Here is a 17,346-nt window from a genome sequence, read left to right as displayed (position 1 = left end):
CAAAACTATTTTGTTTTTGTTTAAACTAAAGATTGGCCCTTTAATACTCCATGTGAGTATTGCACTGAGCCCTGCATGTGTCTCTCAACTGGTAGCCCCAGTACAGTCTTGTATCTCTGGCACTGCACAGAGCCGTGGCTGCGCAGGTCATCCACAGGCCCTCAAACTGCCAGTTGTTGGTTGTGACAGCCTGAGAGTGGCTGTGGACTAGTGCCGCTGTTCTCCAGACACCAGCCCATCACCCCTAAAGACAGACCCAGGACCTGGAAGGCTAAAAGCATAGTGGTCGGTCATGCTGCCTGATTTACTTGGAAGAGATAAGGCAGAACAAAATGTTTTTGTTATGTAGTAGTTATTAACCTACAAACAATGAGTGTTAGCTATATCCCAGTTGGCAAAACTGGTTGCACTGTCGTCAATATGATGTATTTTATGTCATCATGGTCAGATTGTATGATGGTTGTACAAAGACGTTTTGTTAACGTGGTTTTAACCAAAAAATACTTTATCTGAACTACCGACATACAGTGCCAATACCCTTTGACTTATTCCACATTTTGTTGTATAGTTTTACAGCTTAGTTAATGGTTTACTGGTGAAGGACTGAAGAGGGAGCAGTCCATCACCTTTCTCAGTTTGATAGACATGAGACTCTTTTAGTGAAATAGTAAAGACAATCCTACATGGTAAATACTGTACATATGGAAATAAATCAAAGTAGAGCTATAGCCTGGAACAAGACAAATACACATTTTATTTGAATCAAATAAACTAAACGTTTTCTTTAATCTACAACAAATATTCCTGTACACACACTGAGTCTACAAAACATTAACACCTGCTCTTTGCAGGGACCAGTGAATAATGAGTGCTTTGGAATATAGACTTCATCATATAAAAACACATGTAGACGTGATATCATTGGTTTTGACATTGTAGCTCCCTAGCCATCCCCTGTACTGACAGTGGGAGGGGTTTCGTATCTTAGGGTTTAAACCTCCACATCAGCATTTGGGGAGATGATGACGACCTGTAGGCTCCTGGGTCCGTATGCACATATAATCTTACTGATTATGATGTAAAAAGGTTAAACTAATTATAGATCAACACTTTATTGAGTTACACTAGGGCCTGTATTCACAATATGTCCCCATTGTGTCCTCTCTTCTCTCACAAACACATAAAAGCATGATTAACACAAAAGCCCTGCATTATTTTGTAGTATGTGTGTATAAGTGAGTGAGAGAGAGTACTGAATACAGATGGCATTTACATATGAGTGTGAGAGACAAACATAGAGCTTGTGTCTGTGTGGGGTAAATGGAGAGTTTGGCTTTGGTTTGTGTGGCCAGCAAGGCTGTTGATACTATTGACAATCTTCTGCCATCCATATGCATTCACACAGTCCAGTGCGCTCTACAGGGGGCCGCTGCCACCGTTTCCTCCCCCACCAGGACCCTTCGTCCTGAGGTCGTGCCACACCTTCACTAGAGGCTCGCGATTCTTCCATATCAGCTCGTGGCCATACATGATGTACCAGCTACAAAACAAAAAAAAATCAGAGAGAGAGAGAGAATAGGTGAGGAACATAGAGATAGGAAGAGAGGTAGAATGACAGAGCTTAAACGAGAATACAATAACATATCTTAATTTGTACATTTTGACTGTCTTGGTACCCGATCCAATACCACACATGTACACGATAGGTTGGGAGCAGCACGGGGTAAAAGAAGAGTGGTGCCCCTGGAGCAGTTTTTAGAGGGGGTGGGGGTAGAGGATTAAGTGACGCCCAAACAAAAATCGGCAGAGCCGGGGTATTGTGGAGAAGATGGTCAAAGACAGCTAGCTTGATTAGATGTTGAGATGTTTTGTTGCTGCCCTGTGCAAGTCATATTAATGGGGATGAGTGTGTGAGAGAGTAATTGAATAAGTGAGTGAGAGCAGACAGACAGATGGACTTGAAGCTGACTTGCATGCCAAAAGGTTTTCCGCCTAGCTGAACAGAGTGAGACTTACATGCCAAAAAGAGCTCCGCCGAGATGGGCCGCGTGGTCGAAGTACCGCCATCCTAAAACTAGGCCAGCTGTGTCCATAGCTACTATGGCTTTCAATGCCTGGACAGAAGAGAAAACAGATGGTGTGAATAAACAGGACAACAAATAACTTCCTGGACTCACACTTACATTTTAGTCATTTAGCAGACATGCTTATCCAGAGCATTCATCTTAAAACAGCTAGGAGGGACAAGCACAGATCACAGTCATAGTAAGTACATTTTCCCCAATGAAGTAGCTATCAGTAAAGTCAGAGCTACTAAGGGGGAGAAAAAATACATTTTTATTTATTTGGGAATATTTAAGATACACTTTTGCCAAGAATCAGTGATCCAAGTCTTGAGAGCTCTCCTGGTGTGTGTATCCTTCAAACAGCATGCTTGATGGCAAACACACCAAGACAGCCGTGAAGAGGGCACGACAAAGCCAATTCCCCCTCAGGAAACTAAAAAGATTTGGCATGGGTCCTGAGATCCTCAAAAGGTTCTACAGCTGCAACATCGAGAGCATCCTGACCGGTTGCATCGCTGCCTGGTACGGCAATTGCTCGGCCTCCGACCGCAAGGCACTTCAGAGGGTAGTGTGTACGGCCCAGTACATCACTGGGGCTAAGCTGCCTGTCATCCAGGACCTCTACACCAGGCGGTGACAGAGGAAGGCCCTAAAAATTGTCAAAGACCCCAGCCACCCCAGTCATAGACTGTTCTCTCTACTACCGCATGGCAAGTGGTACCGGAGAGCCAAGTCTAGGACAAAAAGGATTCTCAAGAGTTTTTACACCCAAGCCATAAGACTCCTGAACAGGTAACCAAATGGTTACCTGGACTATTTGCATTGTGTGCCACCCCCCAACCCCTCTTTTACGCTGCTGCTACCCTCTGTTAACCTTATATGCATAGTCACTTTAACTATACATTCATGTACATACTACCTAAAATTGGCCCAACCAACCAGTGCTCCCGCACATTGGCTAACCGGGCTATCTGCATTGTGTCCCACCCACCCACCACCCCCTTTTTATGCTTCTGCTACTCTCTGTTCATCATATGCATAGTCACTTTAACGATACATACATGTACATACTACCTCAATAAGCCTGACTAACAGGTGTCTGTATATAGCCTTGCTACTCTTTTTTCAAATGTCTTTTTACTGTTGTTTTATTTATTTACTTACCTACACACATCTTTTTTTTCCACCATTGGTTAGAGCCTGTAAGTAAGCATTTCACTGTAAGGTCTACGTATTCGGCGCACGTGACAAATAAACTGATTTGATTTGATGTGCACAATGGGTCACATAAGACACCCTACTAAAGGCATTTAACAAAAGCCACAATAAGACCAATTGTGTGATTTCAGCACTTTTATTTCCATGACTGATCAAAACGTATTTTCTGATGGCTCTCTTGTCCTTCTGCAGCAGCAATATGCTTGGAACATCGAATCGCAATAAAAACAGTATCGAGTTGCAATATATGGCATACAGTTGAAGTTGGAAGATTATATACGTAGGTTGGATTCATTAAAAATAGATTTTCAACCACTCCATACATTTCTTGTTAACAAACTATAGTTTTGGCAAGTCGGTTAGGACATCTACTTTGTGCATGACAAATCATTTTTCCAACAATTGTTTACAGACAGATTATTTCACTTATAATTCACTGTATCACAATTCCAGTGGGTAAGAAGTTTACATACACTAAGTTGACTGTGCCGTTAAACAGCTTGGAAAATTCCAGAAAATGGTGTCATGGCTTTAGAAGCTTCTGGTAGGCAAAAGGGATAAATAAGTGGCTCGGGGAACAAAACATTAATATTTTGGGTCCATGGCCAGGAAACTCCCCAGACCTTAATCCCATTGAGAACTTGTGGTCAATCCTCAAGAGGCGGGTGGACAAACAAAACCCACAAATTCAGACAAAGTCCAAGCATTGATTATGCAAAAATGGACTGCAATCAGTGTGTGGCCCAGAAGTTAATTGGTAGCTCAGGACTGAAGGGTAGCTCCTGGCTGGCTTACGGCTCTGGCAGCTCCTGGCTGGCTGACGGAGCAGGACAGACGGGAGACTCTGGCGGCGCAGGACAGACGGGAGACTCTGGTGGCGCAGGACAGACGAGGCGCACTGTAGGCCTGGTGCCGGCACTGGTGGTACTGGGTCGAGGAGACGCACCTCAGGGCGAGTGCGGGGAGGAGTAACAGGGAGAACTGGGCTCTGGCGACACACAGGAAGCCCGGTGCGGGGGGCTGCCACCGGAGGGCTGGTGCGTGGAGATGGCACCGGATAGACCGGACCGAGAAGGCGCACTGGAGATCTGGAGCACCGAGCCTGCCCAACCTTACCTGGTTGAATGCTCCCCGTAGCCAGTGCGGCGAGGTGGAATAGCCCGCACTGGGCTGTGCAGGCGAACCGGGGACACCATGCGTAAGGCTGGTGCCATGTATGCCGGCCCGAGGAGACGCACTGGAGACCAGATGCGTAGAGCCGGCTTCATGGCAACTGGCTCGATGCCCACTCTAGCCCGGCCGATACGAGGAGCTGGAATGTACCGCACCGGGCTATGCACACGCACCGGGGACACCGTGCGCTCCACCACATAACATGGTGCCTGCCCGGTACAACGCCCTCTCTCTCCACGGTAAGCACAGGGAGCTGGCGCAGGTCTCCTACCTGACTTCGCCACACTCCCCGTGTACACTCCCCAAATACATTTTTGGGGCTGCCACTCGGGCTTCCAGCCGCGCCGCCGTGCTACCTCCTCATACCGGCGCCTCTCTGCTTTCGCTGCTTTGGGACGGCGATATTCCCCTGGCTGTGCCCAGGGTCCTTTGCCATCCAGAATCTCCTCCCAAGTCCAGAAGTCCTTTGATTGCTGCTGCTGTCCGTTACCATGCTGCTTGGTCCATTGTTGGTAGGTTATTCTGTCACGATCGTCGTATGGAGTAGACCAAAGCGCAGCGTGGTTAGAATACATTCTTCTTTATTAAATGAAGAACACGAAGAACAAAACGAATAAGACGAATGTGACCGCTATATAAACAATGTGCCAACGTGCAACATAACATAGACAATAACCCACGAAATACCCAAAGAAGATGGCTGCCTAAATATGGTTCCCAATCAGAGACAACGATAAACACCTGCCTCTAATTGAGAACCAATCTAGGCAACCATAGACCTACATAAACACCTAGATGGAAACAACCCCATAAATCTACAAAAACCCTAGACAGTTCAAACACCCTAGAATAAGACAAAAACACACATATCGCCCATGTCACACCCTGACCTAACCAAAATAATAAAGAACACAAAGAATAAGTAAGGTCAGGGCGTGACACTTCTGACCCACTGGAAATGTGATGAAAGAAATAAAAGCTGAAATAAATGATTCTCTCTACTATTATTCTGACATTTCACATTCTTAACATAAAGTGGTGATTCTAACTGACCTAAGACTAGGATTAAATGTCAGGAATTGTGAAAAACTGAGTTTAAATCCATTTGGCTAAGGTGTATGTAAACTTCCGACTTCAACTGTAGATAGAGAAATAGTCGTAGTGTGAGTCGACCAAGCACAGGTTAACTACTTATGATTTTATTGCGAATCCATGTTCCAAACATATTGCTGCTGCAGAGGGGCAAGAGAGCCATGAGAAAATATGTATTTAAACTCAGCAAAAAAATAAACGTCCCTTTTTCAGGACCCTGTCTTTCAAAGAAAATTCGTAAAAATCCAAATAACTTCATAGATCTTCATTGTAAAGGGTTTAAACACCGTTTCCCGTGCTTGTTCAACGAACCATAAACAATTAACGAACATGCACCTGTGGAACGGTCATTAAGACACTAACAGCTTACAGAAGGTAGGCAATTAATAAATCCACCTGTTGACAACTTCTGGTGAAATTGGAGGGTGCCCAATTCAAATAAAACATAGAAATTATGGATAAACATTTAGGAACATACAAGTGTCTTATATCAGTTAAAAGCTCAAATTCTTGTTAATATAACTGCACTGTCCAATTTACAATAGGCTTCACAGCGAAAGCATGCCATTGTATGAGGATGGCGCCCCAAATCAACATTTTTCCACCGGCACAGGCTTCAAAAAAATCTAACATAGCGAATAAATATTCACTTACTTTTTGTAAATCTTCCTCTGATTTGCAATCCAAAGGGTCCCAGCTACAACATGTCTTTTTGTTAGATAAAATCCTTCTTTATATCCCAAAAAGTCCTTTTAGTTGGTGCCATCGATTTTAGTAATCCACTCCTTCAACATGCAGAGAAAGGAATTCGAAAAACTACACCTAAACTTTGTTTCAACAAGTAAAAATATGTTTCTATGTACTCCTCAGGTACCCGTATTTCATACGGAAAGAAGTATGTTCAATAGGAAAACAAAATTAGCAGGTGCTCTTCGACGGGCGCTCAAACACGGATTTCCAAACTGGTGTCGTTGTACTAAAACTCATATTTCTTCTGTATTATTCAAGTTTCAAGGCTGAAACCTTGAATAAAGACTGTTGACATCTAGTGGAAGCCATAGGAATTGCAATCTGGGAGCTGGAATTACATATGCCCCTATGCCTTCCATTGTAAGAGCATGGTCTCGAAATTAAATAAATTAATTACAGTTGGTTTTTATTTGGTTTTTCTCCTACCATATCAATTGTGTTAGTCTCATACATTATATTAACATTTTTACAAACTTCAAAGTGTTATATTGATATATCCATCAATTATATGCTTCTGGGCCTGAGTAACAGGCGGAAATTCCGAAAAAAGGACCCTAGCCTGAAGAAGGCAATTTAAGGTCAGTTATGAAAACGTAGGACACTATAAAGAGGCCTTTCTACTGACTCTGAAAAATACCAAAAGAAAGATGCCCAGGGTCCCTGCTCATCTGCATGAACGTGCCTTATGCATGCTGCAAGGACTGCAGATGTGGCCAGGGCAATAAATTGCAATGTCCGTACTGTGAGACGCCTAAGATAGCGCTACAGGGAGACAGGGCGAACAGCTGATCGTCCTCGCAGTGGCAGACCACGTGTAACAACACATGCACTGGATCGGTACATCCGAACATCACACTTGTGGGACAGGTACAGAATGGCAACAACAACTGCCCAAGTTACACCAGGAGCGCACAATCCCTCCATTGGTGCTCAGACTGTCTGCAATAGGCCTAGGGAGGCTGGACTTGTAGGGGGGGCTTGTAGGCCTGTTGTAAGGCAGGTCCTCACCAGACATCACCGGCAACAATGTCACCTATGGGCAAAAACCCACCGTCGCTGGATAAGACAGGTCAGGCAAAAAGTGCTCTTCACTGACGGGTCGCGGTTTTGTCTCACCAGGGGTGATGGACGGAGTCGCGTTTATCGTCGAAGGAATGAGCGTTACACCGAGGCCTGTACTCTGGAGCGGGATCGTTTTGGAGGTGGAGGGTCCATCATGAACTGGGGCGGTGTGTCACAGAATCATCGGACTGAACTTGTTGGAATTGCAGGCAATCTCAACGCTGTGCTTTTCAGGGAAGACATCCGCCTCCCTCATGTGGTACCCTTCCTGCAGGCTCATCCTGACATGACCCTCCAGCATGACAATGCCACCAGCCATACTGCTTGTTCTGTGCATGATTTCCTGCAAGACAGGAATGTCAGTGTTCTGCCATGGCCAGAAATGAGCCCGGATCTCAATCCCATTGAGCACGTCTGGAACCTTTTGGATCGGAGGTTGAGGGCTAGGGCCATTCCCCCCCAGAAAGGTCCAGGAACATGGAGGTGCCTTGGTGGAAGAGTTGGGTAACATCTCACAGCAAGAGCTTGGCTAATCTGGTGCAGTCCATGAGGAGGTTGACTGCAATACTTAATGCAGCTGGTGGCCACATCAGATACTGACTGTTACTTTTGATTTTGACCCCCCCTTTGTTCAGGGACACATTCCATTTCTGTTTGTCACATGTCTGTGGAACTTGTTCAGTTTGTGTCTCAGTTGTTGAACCTTAAGTTCATAGAGAGCGAGAGAGAGAGAGAGAGAGAGAGAACCGCAATATACAGTACCAGTCATTGCAGGATTTTCTTTATTTGTACTGTTCTCTACATTGTAGAATAATAGTGAAGACATCAAAACTATGAAATAACACATATGGAATCAAGTCGTAATCAAATAAGTGTTAAACAGTTTTGCACACCCTTGGCATTCTCTCAACCAGCTTCTTTAGGAATGCTTTTCAAACCGTCTTGAAGTAGTTCCCACATATGCTGAGCACAGCCTGCAGGTGTGTTGGGTCATTGTCCTGTTGAAAAACAAATGATAGTCCCACTAAGCACAAACCAGATGGGATGGCGCATCGCTGCAGAATGCTGTGGAAGCCTTGCTGGTTAAGAGTGCCTTGAATTCTAAATAAATCACAGACAGTCACCAGTAAAGCAACATCACACCACCTCCTCCGCGCTTTATGGTGGGAACCACACATGCAGAGATCATCCGTTCACCTACTCTGCGTCTCACAAAGCCATGGCTGTTGGAACCAAAAATCACAAATTTGGATTCATCAGACCAAAGGACAGATTTTCACTGGTCTAATGTCCATTGCTTGTGTTTCTTGGCCCAACCAAGTCTCTTCTTCTTTTTGGTGTCCTTTAGCAGTGGTTTCTTTGCAGAAATTCAACCATGAAGATCTGATTCACAGTCTCCTCTGAACAGTTGATGTTGAGATGTCTGTTACTTGAACTCGAAAGCATTTATTTGGGCTGCAATTTCTGAGGCATGTAACTAATGAACTTATCCTCTGCAGCAGAGATAACTCGGTCTTCCTTTCCTGTGGCGGTCCTCATGGGAGCCAGTTTCATCATAGAGCTTGATGGTTTTTGCGACTGCACTTGAAGAAACTTTCTTGAAATATTCCGTATTGACTGACCTTCATGTCTTAAAGTAATGATGGACTGTCATTTCTCTTTGCTTATTTGAACTGTTCTTGTCATAATATGGACTTGGTCTTTTACCAAATAGGGCTATCTTCTGTATACCACCCCTACCTTGTCAAAACACAACTGACTGGCTCAAATGCATTTTAAGGAAATAAATTCCACAAAGTAATTAACAAGACACATCTGTTAATTGAAATGCATTTCAGGTGACTACCTCATGAAGCTGGTTGAGAGAATGCCGAGTGTGCAAAGCTGTCATCAAGGCAAAGGGTGGCTATTTCAATTTGTTTAACACTTTGTGTTAAACATTCCATATGTGTTATTTCATAGTTTGTCATTACTATTATTCTACAATGTAGAAAATAGTAAAAATAAAGAAAAACTCTGAAATGAGTAGGTGTGTCCAAACTTTTCACTGGGACTGTATATCGTATCGGCACCGAAGTATCATGATATTATTGTATTGTGAGGTGCCTGGCAATTCCCTGCCTTATTCCTCATACCCATGAGGGGGAGGGAGTGTACTATGGTGAAAACTCCCTCCATCCATGCTTACACCAATCCAATACTTTTAAAGGGAAACTTCACAATTGTATTCATAGTCATCATCTCCAGCACCACCCTATCAACAACGTATGTGAAAACGGTGCATTTCTATGTTTTATAGTAAAAACGACTGAGGAAGATAAGTGTTTCCAATGACATTGGTATTATTCATGTGATTTTGACCAATTGTGAGCAGTGGTGGACAAAGTACTTAAGTATATTTAAAACTCAAGTATGACTTAAGTAACACAAGTAAATGGAATTGCTAAAATGTAAAAGTATTAATAATTGCGAAATCCTTATATTATGCAAACTAGACAGCACAATTTATTTATTTGTATTTCGTATTTGCAGATAGCCAGGGGGCACAGTACAACACTGACATTAATTTACAAACAAAGCATTTGTGTTTAGTGAGTCCACCAGATCAGAGGCAGTAGGGATGACCAGGGATGTTCTCTTGATAAGGGCATGAATTGGACCATTTTCCTGTCAAAATGTAACAGGCACTTTTGGGTGTCAGGGAAAATGTATGGAGTAAAAAGTACATTATTTTCTTTAGGAAAGTAGTGAAGTAAAAGTTGTCAAAACTATAAATTGTAAAGTAAAGTACAGGTAAACTACCAAAACTACTTAATGAATACTTTATGGTAGTTTTACTTAAGTACTTTACACCACTGGTTGTGAGTAGGCATTGTCTACTAATCTTTTTTACTACAAAACATAAAAACGTGACATTTTAACATATGTTGATGTTGGGGGTAGTGCTGGAGATGACGAATATGATGTTGAAAATGTTCCTTTAAATCCCTGAGTGCACTTCTGAAAATGGGTAGAAAATCAGAATGGAGCTTCTGTGTGGTTAAGTGTGCTATAAGGGTTGTTCACTCACATTGCCTGCAGAGAAAGCATACATCGGGAGGAAGATGATTGCCAGCTTAGCCTCTGGCATTTTGGTACAGACGGCAGCCAAGACTGTCATGATGGCTCCTGACTGGAGAGGACAGGAAGTGATGTCAGAAACAGGAAGTAAAGGGGAATTCCAAAGGGAGTCTAAAATGTTAGTGCTTACCGCTCCAAGAGAGGGACCCAAGCGCCCGCTGGCTGTCTTACACACATAGCTGAACATCGTAGATATAACACCTGGCAATGAGGAGATGATTGATTATTTATCTGAAAATAAATCTGTACTTTCAGGATTAGTAATCTGTCTATTACAATCTGCCATTTGTCTCTCACACACGCGTGCTGGTACCTGCAGACACGTAGACAGCCATGAACTGCTCCCTGCCTAGCATGGAGACGATGCTGGAGGAGAAGCTCCAGAGGACGTACATGTTGGCCGCCATGTGGAAGAAGGAGTAGTGGCTGAACGTGGACAGGAGCATGGGGAAACACAGGGTTTCTGTGGGTAGGGTACAGACAGGAGGAGATGATTAGGGAAGTGCTCAATAGGAACGGGGAGGGATCTACCTGAATTTTCTAGGGTTTGCTACTGTGTGCACTATTTCTTATTGGACAAGTCTTTTCAGAGTATAAATCGGTCTATAGAGGCTGTATATTTGTTAATATAATTTTTTTATAACGTTTTTTCTGTAATTTTTTAATATACATGTCAAATAAACTGGATCTTTGTCAGTGTTAATAGTAATGAAGTGCCATGATTAGGGCCTCTAGTTTTGCCTGACCATGTGACCTGACCAGGAAAAACTATAGCCTATAACAAGGGCTCCAGAGGCTCCAGATTTCCCTGGTCAGGTGAAGAAAAACTCAGGGCCCTAATCCTGAAACTTATTACTATTAACACTTCCTGAGGCAGAGATCAAGTTTTGTGTGCATTTGTCATGATATGATAGGATAGTTTCCTCTACTCACTGGAGGCAGGGTTGGATGTGAAGTATTTGATCATAGAGCGCTGGAGGGACGGCACCCTCCAACAGCAAAACACCATGGCATTAGCAGCTATGATCCCTGAGAGAAGAGTAGAAAAAGACAGAATGAATGAGAGATGAGAGATTAGTGGATAATGAAAGATGGGGGGAGGTGCTAACGGGTGGAAAAAGATGGCAGGATGTTCCCTTGAGCAAGGAACCTAAACTGCACATTGGGTGCTGCACTGCGGATGCCCTCTGCTCCAGCCTTTCCATCATAATGTGTGATTTGAAGTGGTTGGGTACATTTCTGTCTCGTACAGACAAAAAGTAAATATTATCTTAAGATAGAGAGGGCAGTAGTGAAAGTGACAATCATCATCTCCAAATATCTGTATCAACTAGTTACTATCGAGAGGACACACAAGAAGAAAAAAATATGGGCTTCAGTACAGACTAACCTGTAACAGTACGTTGTCCCTCACTCAAGCCATTCCACCACTGGTTGATCTGTAACAGAAACAGAACCGGTCTGAAAAAACAGCCACACATGTAGTGAAACCTGGGTTGTGTTCATTAGGCACTGAACAAAATAAAACTGACTGAAACAGGGAGGGACAACCTGGTCCAATAAGGAACGTACATTTTAGTTTTCTGTTGCAAAATGTTTTAAAACATTTTCTGTTGTGTGTAGTAAGGAACACGACCCAGCATAGGGAATCAACTCCCTAAGACATCAGTGTGACGACAGTTCAGCAAGAAAAGAGGGGGGGAGCATTGCGATATTTGGCCTTGCAAACCTGGGGGGGTGCATTGAGATATTTGGCCTAGTGTGAGTGGCAAAGTCCACAACTTGGGCCAAATCAACCCCTTTCCTTATAAAACTTGAAAGAGGCCAGCACCGCAAATTCATAATTTGTCAACTCCTCGTAGCCTTCAAATCCCATTCAGTTACAAATGGCGGAGAGACTATAACCTTTAACCCCTGTTCCAGGGACCCTGCGCTGCTCCCAGCCTGTTGTACTGTATGTTGTGGGGAGAGGCCGGGTAATGCGACAGCAAAATAAAAAATGTCCAGTATAATGTATCAATAAAGATGAATACAAAATAATGAGGCACGGTATAAAACAAATGAAAAAAAGGATCAACCCAATATCACTCATGTTTTGACCCATCCTTCATCTCACCCATTTGCGAAGATCCCCCTGTTTCTGCGGCCGTAGTTTCTCCAGCCAGTCGGCACGGACCTCGTCAAAGTAGCTCTGGACCCGGGACTTTAGTGACTCATACTGCCAGATGGCCGCTGTGCCAAATGAACAGGCTGTAAACTAACATAGTGTTAGTCCCCCTTATTCCGTCAGTGCTGTGCTGAATTTGCCAATAGACTTACTGAGGCCTCTGTGACGGCAACAGTAATAGCTGTTCAGTGTGTAACAGGTAATGCAGTTGTATTGTACTGTGTTGTCGTATAGCTTATCGAATAGTGTTTGTTAAGTTAAAGAAATACCTACCCCTATTGTGAACACCAGGGGCTTGACCAGTCTGCCAAAGCTCCTGGGGTGTGTGTATGCCACTGAGGGATGCACGGGGGGAGATGCCCCCCTCTTGTGGATGAGCCCTTCACTGGGCTCTGTGTGTGAGGGCCCCGTCTCCTCTATGACCCCCTTCTTGGTCTTTGTCTCCTTCGCTGCTTTCCTGAAGCTACATCTCTGTTGAGTGTTGAGGGTGAATCTAGGGAAAAGCATAAACAGGGAAGAGTAAGAGCTAGATGATTGGTCAATTAGTTAGCTATAATAACATTGAGTAAAAGGAGAAATGGTTTGAATCCTCCTTCTAGCGAAAAGAGAAGTGATTTTGAAAGTAAAGGGAGGAACTTACTAAGTTACTCTGGATAAGAGCATCTGCTTAATCAGTGGTTTTTCATCCTAGTCCTGGGGAGTGGAGTTATTGTTATTGCCCTAGCTCTACCTAATTCCACGAATAAAAAGGTTTGATAATGAGTGATAAGTGGAATCCGGGGTGTATTCACTAGTAACCAAATGGAGGCAAACTTAAGCAAAGGGAACGGGGAGGGACGGACCTACCTGAATTTTGTTCAATAGTAACTAGTTCTTTGCAAAACCTTTTCCGTTGCAAAACCTTCTGCAGTGTAAAACGTTCTTGCTACCGTTGTTGCTAATGAACACACCCCAGGTGTGTCGTGCTAGGGCAAAAACAAAAATGTGCAATCCTTTTGGTCCCCAGGACTAGTGGTGTAGAGTACCTAAATAAAAATACTTTAAAGTACTACTTAAGTTGTTTTTTACTTAACTACATTCCTAAAGAAAATAATGTACATTTTACTCCGTACATTTTCCCTTATACCCAAAAGTACTTGTTACATGTTGAATGCTTAGCAGGACAGGAAAACGGTCAATTTCACACAATTATCAAGAGAACATGTGGTCATCCCTACTGCCTCTTATCTGGCGGACTCACTAAACACAAATGCATTGTTTGAAAATGATGTCTGAGTGTACCCCTGGCTAGCCGTAAATTTTAAAAACAATAAAATGGTGCCGTCTGCTTTGCTTAATACAAGGAATTTGAAATGATTATCACTTTAGTATATTTTAGCAATTACATTTACTTTTGATACTTAAGTATACAGTGCATTTGGAAAGAATTTAGACAGACTTTTCCAAAACGTTTTTATGTTTCAGCCTTCTTGTAACTTCTTTTTTTAATTTCCCTCAATCTACACACAATAGCCCATAATGACAGAGCAAAAACTTGCTTTTCGAAAATTTTGCAAATGTATAAATTTAAACATTTAAAACATGTAATATAACATTTGCATAAGTATTCAGACCCTTTCCTCAGTACTTTGTTGAAGCACCTTTTGGCAGCCATTACAGCCTCAAGTCTTCTTGGGTATAACACTACAAGCTTGGCACACCTTTATTTGGGGAGTTTCTTCCATTCTTCTCTGCAGATCTTCTCAAGCTGTCAGGTTGGATGGGGAGCATCGCTGCACAGCTATTGTCAGGTCTCTCCAGAGATGTTCGATTGGGTTCAAGTCTGGGCCACTCAAGGACATTGAGACTTCTCCTACATTCTCTTGGCTGTGTGCTTAGGGTCATTGTACTGTTGGAAGGCGAACCTCCGCCACAGTCTGAGGTCCTGAGAACTTTGGAGCAGGTTTTCATCAAGGATCTCTCTGTACTTTGCTCAGTTTATCTTTCCCTTGATCCTGACTAGTTTCCCAGTCCCTGTCGCTGAAAAACATATCATGCTGCCACCACAATTCTTCACTGTAGGGATGGTGCCAGGTTTCCTCCAGAAGTGACGCTGAGTTCAAGCCAAAGAGTTCAATCTTTGCCAAAGAGTTCAATCTTGGTATCATCAGACCAGAGAATATTGTTTCTCATGATCTGAGAGTCCTTTAGGTGCCTTTTGGCAAACTCCAAGCGGGGTGTTATGTGCTTTTACTGAGGAGTGGCTTCCGTCTGGCCACTCTACCATAAAGGCCTGATTGGTGGAGTGCTGCAGAGATGGTAGTCCTTCTGGAAGGTTCTCCCATCTCCACAGAGAAATTCTGGAGCTCTGTCAGAGTGACCACCGGGTTCTTGGTCACCTCCCTGACAAAGGCCCTTCTCCCCCGATTGCCCAGTTTGGCCGGACGGCCAGTTCTAGGAAGAGTCTTGGTAGCCAGTCAGGGCTATGGAACCCTGACCTGTTCACTGGACATGCTACCTTGTCCTGGACCGGTTGTTTTGGACTCTCTCTCTAACGCTGAATGATCGGCTATGAAAAGTCAACTAACATTTACTCCTGAGGTGCTGCCCTGTTGCACCCTCTACAACTACTGTGATTATTATTATCTGACCCTGCTGGTCATCTATGAATGTTTGAACATCTTGGCCATGTTCTGTTATAATCTCCACCCAGCACAGCTAGAAGAGGACTGGCTTCCTGTCATAGGCTGGTTCCTCTCTAGGTTTCTACCTAGGTTCTGCCCTTTCTAGGGAGTTTTTCCTAGCCACCGTGCTTCTACATCTGCATTGCTTGCTGTTTGGGGTTTTAGCCTGGGTTTCTGTACAGAACTGTGCGACATCGGCTGATGTAAAAAGGGCTTTATAAATACATTTCATTGATTGGTGGTTCCAAACTTCTCCCATTTAAGAATGGTGGAGGCTACTGTGTTCTTGGGGACCTTCAATGCTGAAGAAATGTTTTGGTACCCTTTCCCAGATCTGTGCAGACACAATCCTGTCTCAGAGCTCTACAGACAATTCCTTCGACCTAATTTTTTTACACTGACATGCAGTGTCAATTGTGGGACCTTATATAGACAGGTCTGTACCTCTCCAAATCACGTCCAATCAATTGAATTTACCATAAGTGGACTCCAATCAAGTTGTAGAAACAGCTCAAAGATGCACCGGGGCTCAATTTCGAGTCTCATAGCAAAAGTTCTGAATACTTATGTATTTATTTATCCATTATTTTACCAGGTAAGTTGACTGAGAACACACGTTCTCATTTGCAGCAACGACCTGGAGAATAGTTACAGGGGAGAGGAGAGGGATTAATGAGCCAATTGTAAACTGGGGATTATTAGGTGACCGTGATGGTTTGAGGGCCAGATTGGGAATTTAGCCAGGACACTGGGGTTAACACCCCTACTCTTACAATAAGGGCCATGTGATTTTTAATGACCTCAGAGAGTCAGGACACCCGTTTAACATCCCATCCGAAAGACGGCACCCTACACAGGGCAGTGTCCCCAATCACTGCCCTGGGGCATTGGGATATTTTAAGACCAGAGGAAAGAGTGCCTCCTATTGGCCCTCCAACACCACTTCCAGCAGCAATTGGGCTCCCATCCAGGAATTGACCAACCCTGCTTAGCTTCAGAAGCAAGCCAGCAGTAGAATGCAGGGTGGTATGCTGCTGGCCATAATAATGTCAATAAAGCTATTTCTGTTTTATATTTTTAATACATTTTCAAAGACTTCTAAAAACCTGCGTTTGTCATTATGGGGTACTGTGTGTAGATGTATTAAATCAAACAAAAAAATAATCAATTTTAGAATGAGGCTGTAATATAACGTGGGGAAAAAAGTCAAGGCGTCTGAATAATCTTCGAAAGCACTGTATTTATAACCAAATACTTTTACTCAAGTAGTATTTTACTGGGTAACCCACTTTTACTTGAACAACTTTCTATTAAAAGGGTATCTTTACTTTTACTCAAGTTTGACAATTGGGTATTTTTTACAAGCATTGCACAGGACCAGGATTAGAAACTGTGCTAACTGTAAATTCATTCTTTCATATTTGCACGGCAGAATTTGTAAACAACAAAGGACTGTTGGGAGTTCCCAAAAGATAGCTAGCTACATGGCACAGAAGAAGTCCAACTAATCAAACAATAATTCAATGGGAATACTGAGGTAACAAGCAGCCACCAATATTACTACTTCTGTGGTTGCAAAGACTAGCGGACTGTGGCACCACTAGCAACGTGTCTCAAAGTGATCAGCTGTTCATCATCATGATAACCTACAGTAGCTAGCTCTGGCAGTCGCTAGCTGAGTTTTAGCTATCATTTCTAGACTGACAATACATACATCAGTTGCCAAGATCTCAGCCATGGGCAAAATACATTCCGTACACCATACCTGTTTCCTCTGGTTACTGTACTAATGATGTCAGCCCTAGCCCATCTTAAAACGCAACCCCTCCACGCCATGTTGGTGAGCGGGTAACCCGAATGACCCCTCCTACATTCGCTACCGGGTCAACAGTCTAAAACAGCCAAACATAACTGGGTCATATGGTTAGAAGGTATCCAGCTTTTGTCAAATTTACGTCAAAAGTAGAATATTTTTTCCAATTTAGCTAACCCAAGCTACCCCTCATTCTCCTAACGTGCTACGCGAATTATCCAA

General features: G+C 43.4%; 1 protein-coding gene across 1 annotated transcript; it reads right to left on the bottom strand.

Annotated features, from left to right (window-relative positions):
- Positions 1-728: 728 nt before the first annotated feature.
- On the bottom strand, positions 729-17,209 carry parlb (presenilin associated, rhomboid-like b). The gene is made up of 10 exons (XM_020503926.2): positions 17,077-17,209; positions 12,922-13,141; positions 12,598-12,738; positions 11,872-11,920; positions 11,415-11,510; positions 10,795-10,944; positions 10,612-10,682; positions 10,432-10,533; positions 2,017-2,114; positions 729-1,540 (listed from the first exon to the last, which is right to left on the bottom strand). Exons 1-10 carry the CDS (start codon positions 17,145-17,147, stop codon positions 1,417-1,419), a joined length of 1,122 nt encoding a protein of 373 aa, XP_020359515.1. The 5' UTR covers positions 17,148-17,209; the 3' UTR covers positions 729-1,416.
- Positions 17,210-17,346: the final 137 nt, after the last annotated feature.

This window comes from Oncorhynchus kisutch, linkage group LG15 (genome assembly GCF_002021735.2).
Source record: "Oncorhynchus kisutch isolate 150728-3 linkage group LG15, Okis_V2, whole genome shotgun sequence".
In the NCBI taxonomy this organism is placed as follows: domain Eukaryota; kingdom Metazoa; phylum Chordata; class Actinopteri; order Salmoniformes; family Salmonidae; genus Oncorhynchus; species Oncorhynchus kisutch.
The sequence above is the reverse complement of the archived record's forward strand: the minus strand, read 5'-3'. Positions and strand labels throughout refer to the sequence as shown.

What these genes read in the sequence shown, in the direction of transcription:
- parlb (XM_020503926.2), bottom strand. Translation starts at nt 17,147, where the DNA reads ATGGCGTGGAGGGGTTGCGTTTTAAGATGGGCTAGGGCTGACATCATT. An exon ending in GGGACAACGTACTGTTACAG is followed by an intron (nt 11,511 to 11,871) that starts GTTAGTCTGTAC and finishes CTCTTCTCTCAG; the next exon opens with GGATCATAGCTGCTAATGCC. An exon ending in GGCGGAGCTCTTTTTGGCAT is followed by an intron (nt 1,541 to 2,016) that starts GTAAGTCTCACT and finishes TTTGTTTTGTAG; the next exon opens with CTGGTACATCATGTATGGCC.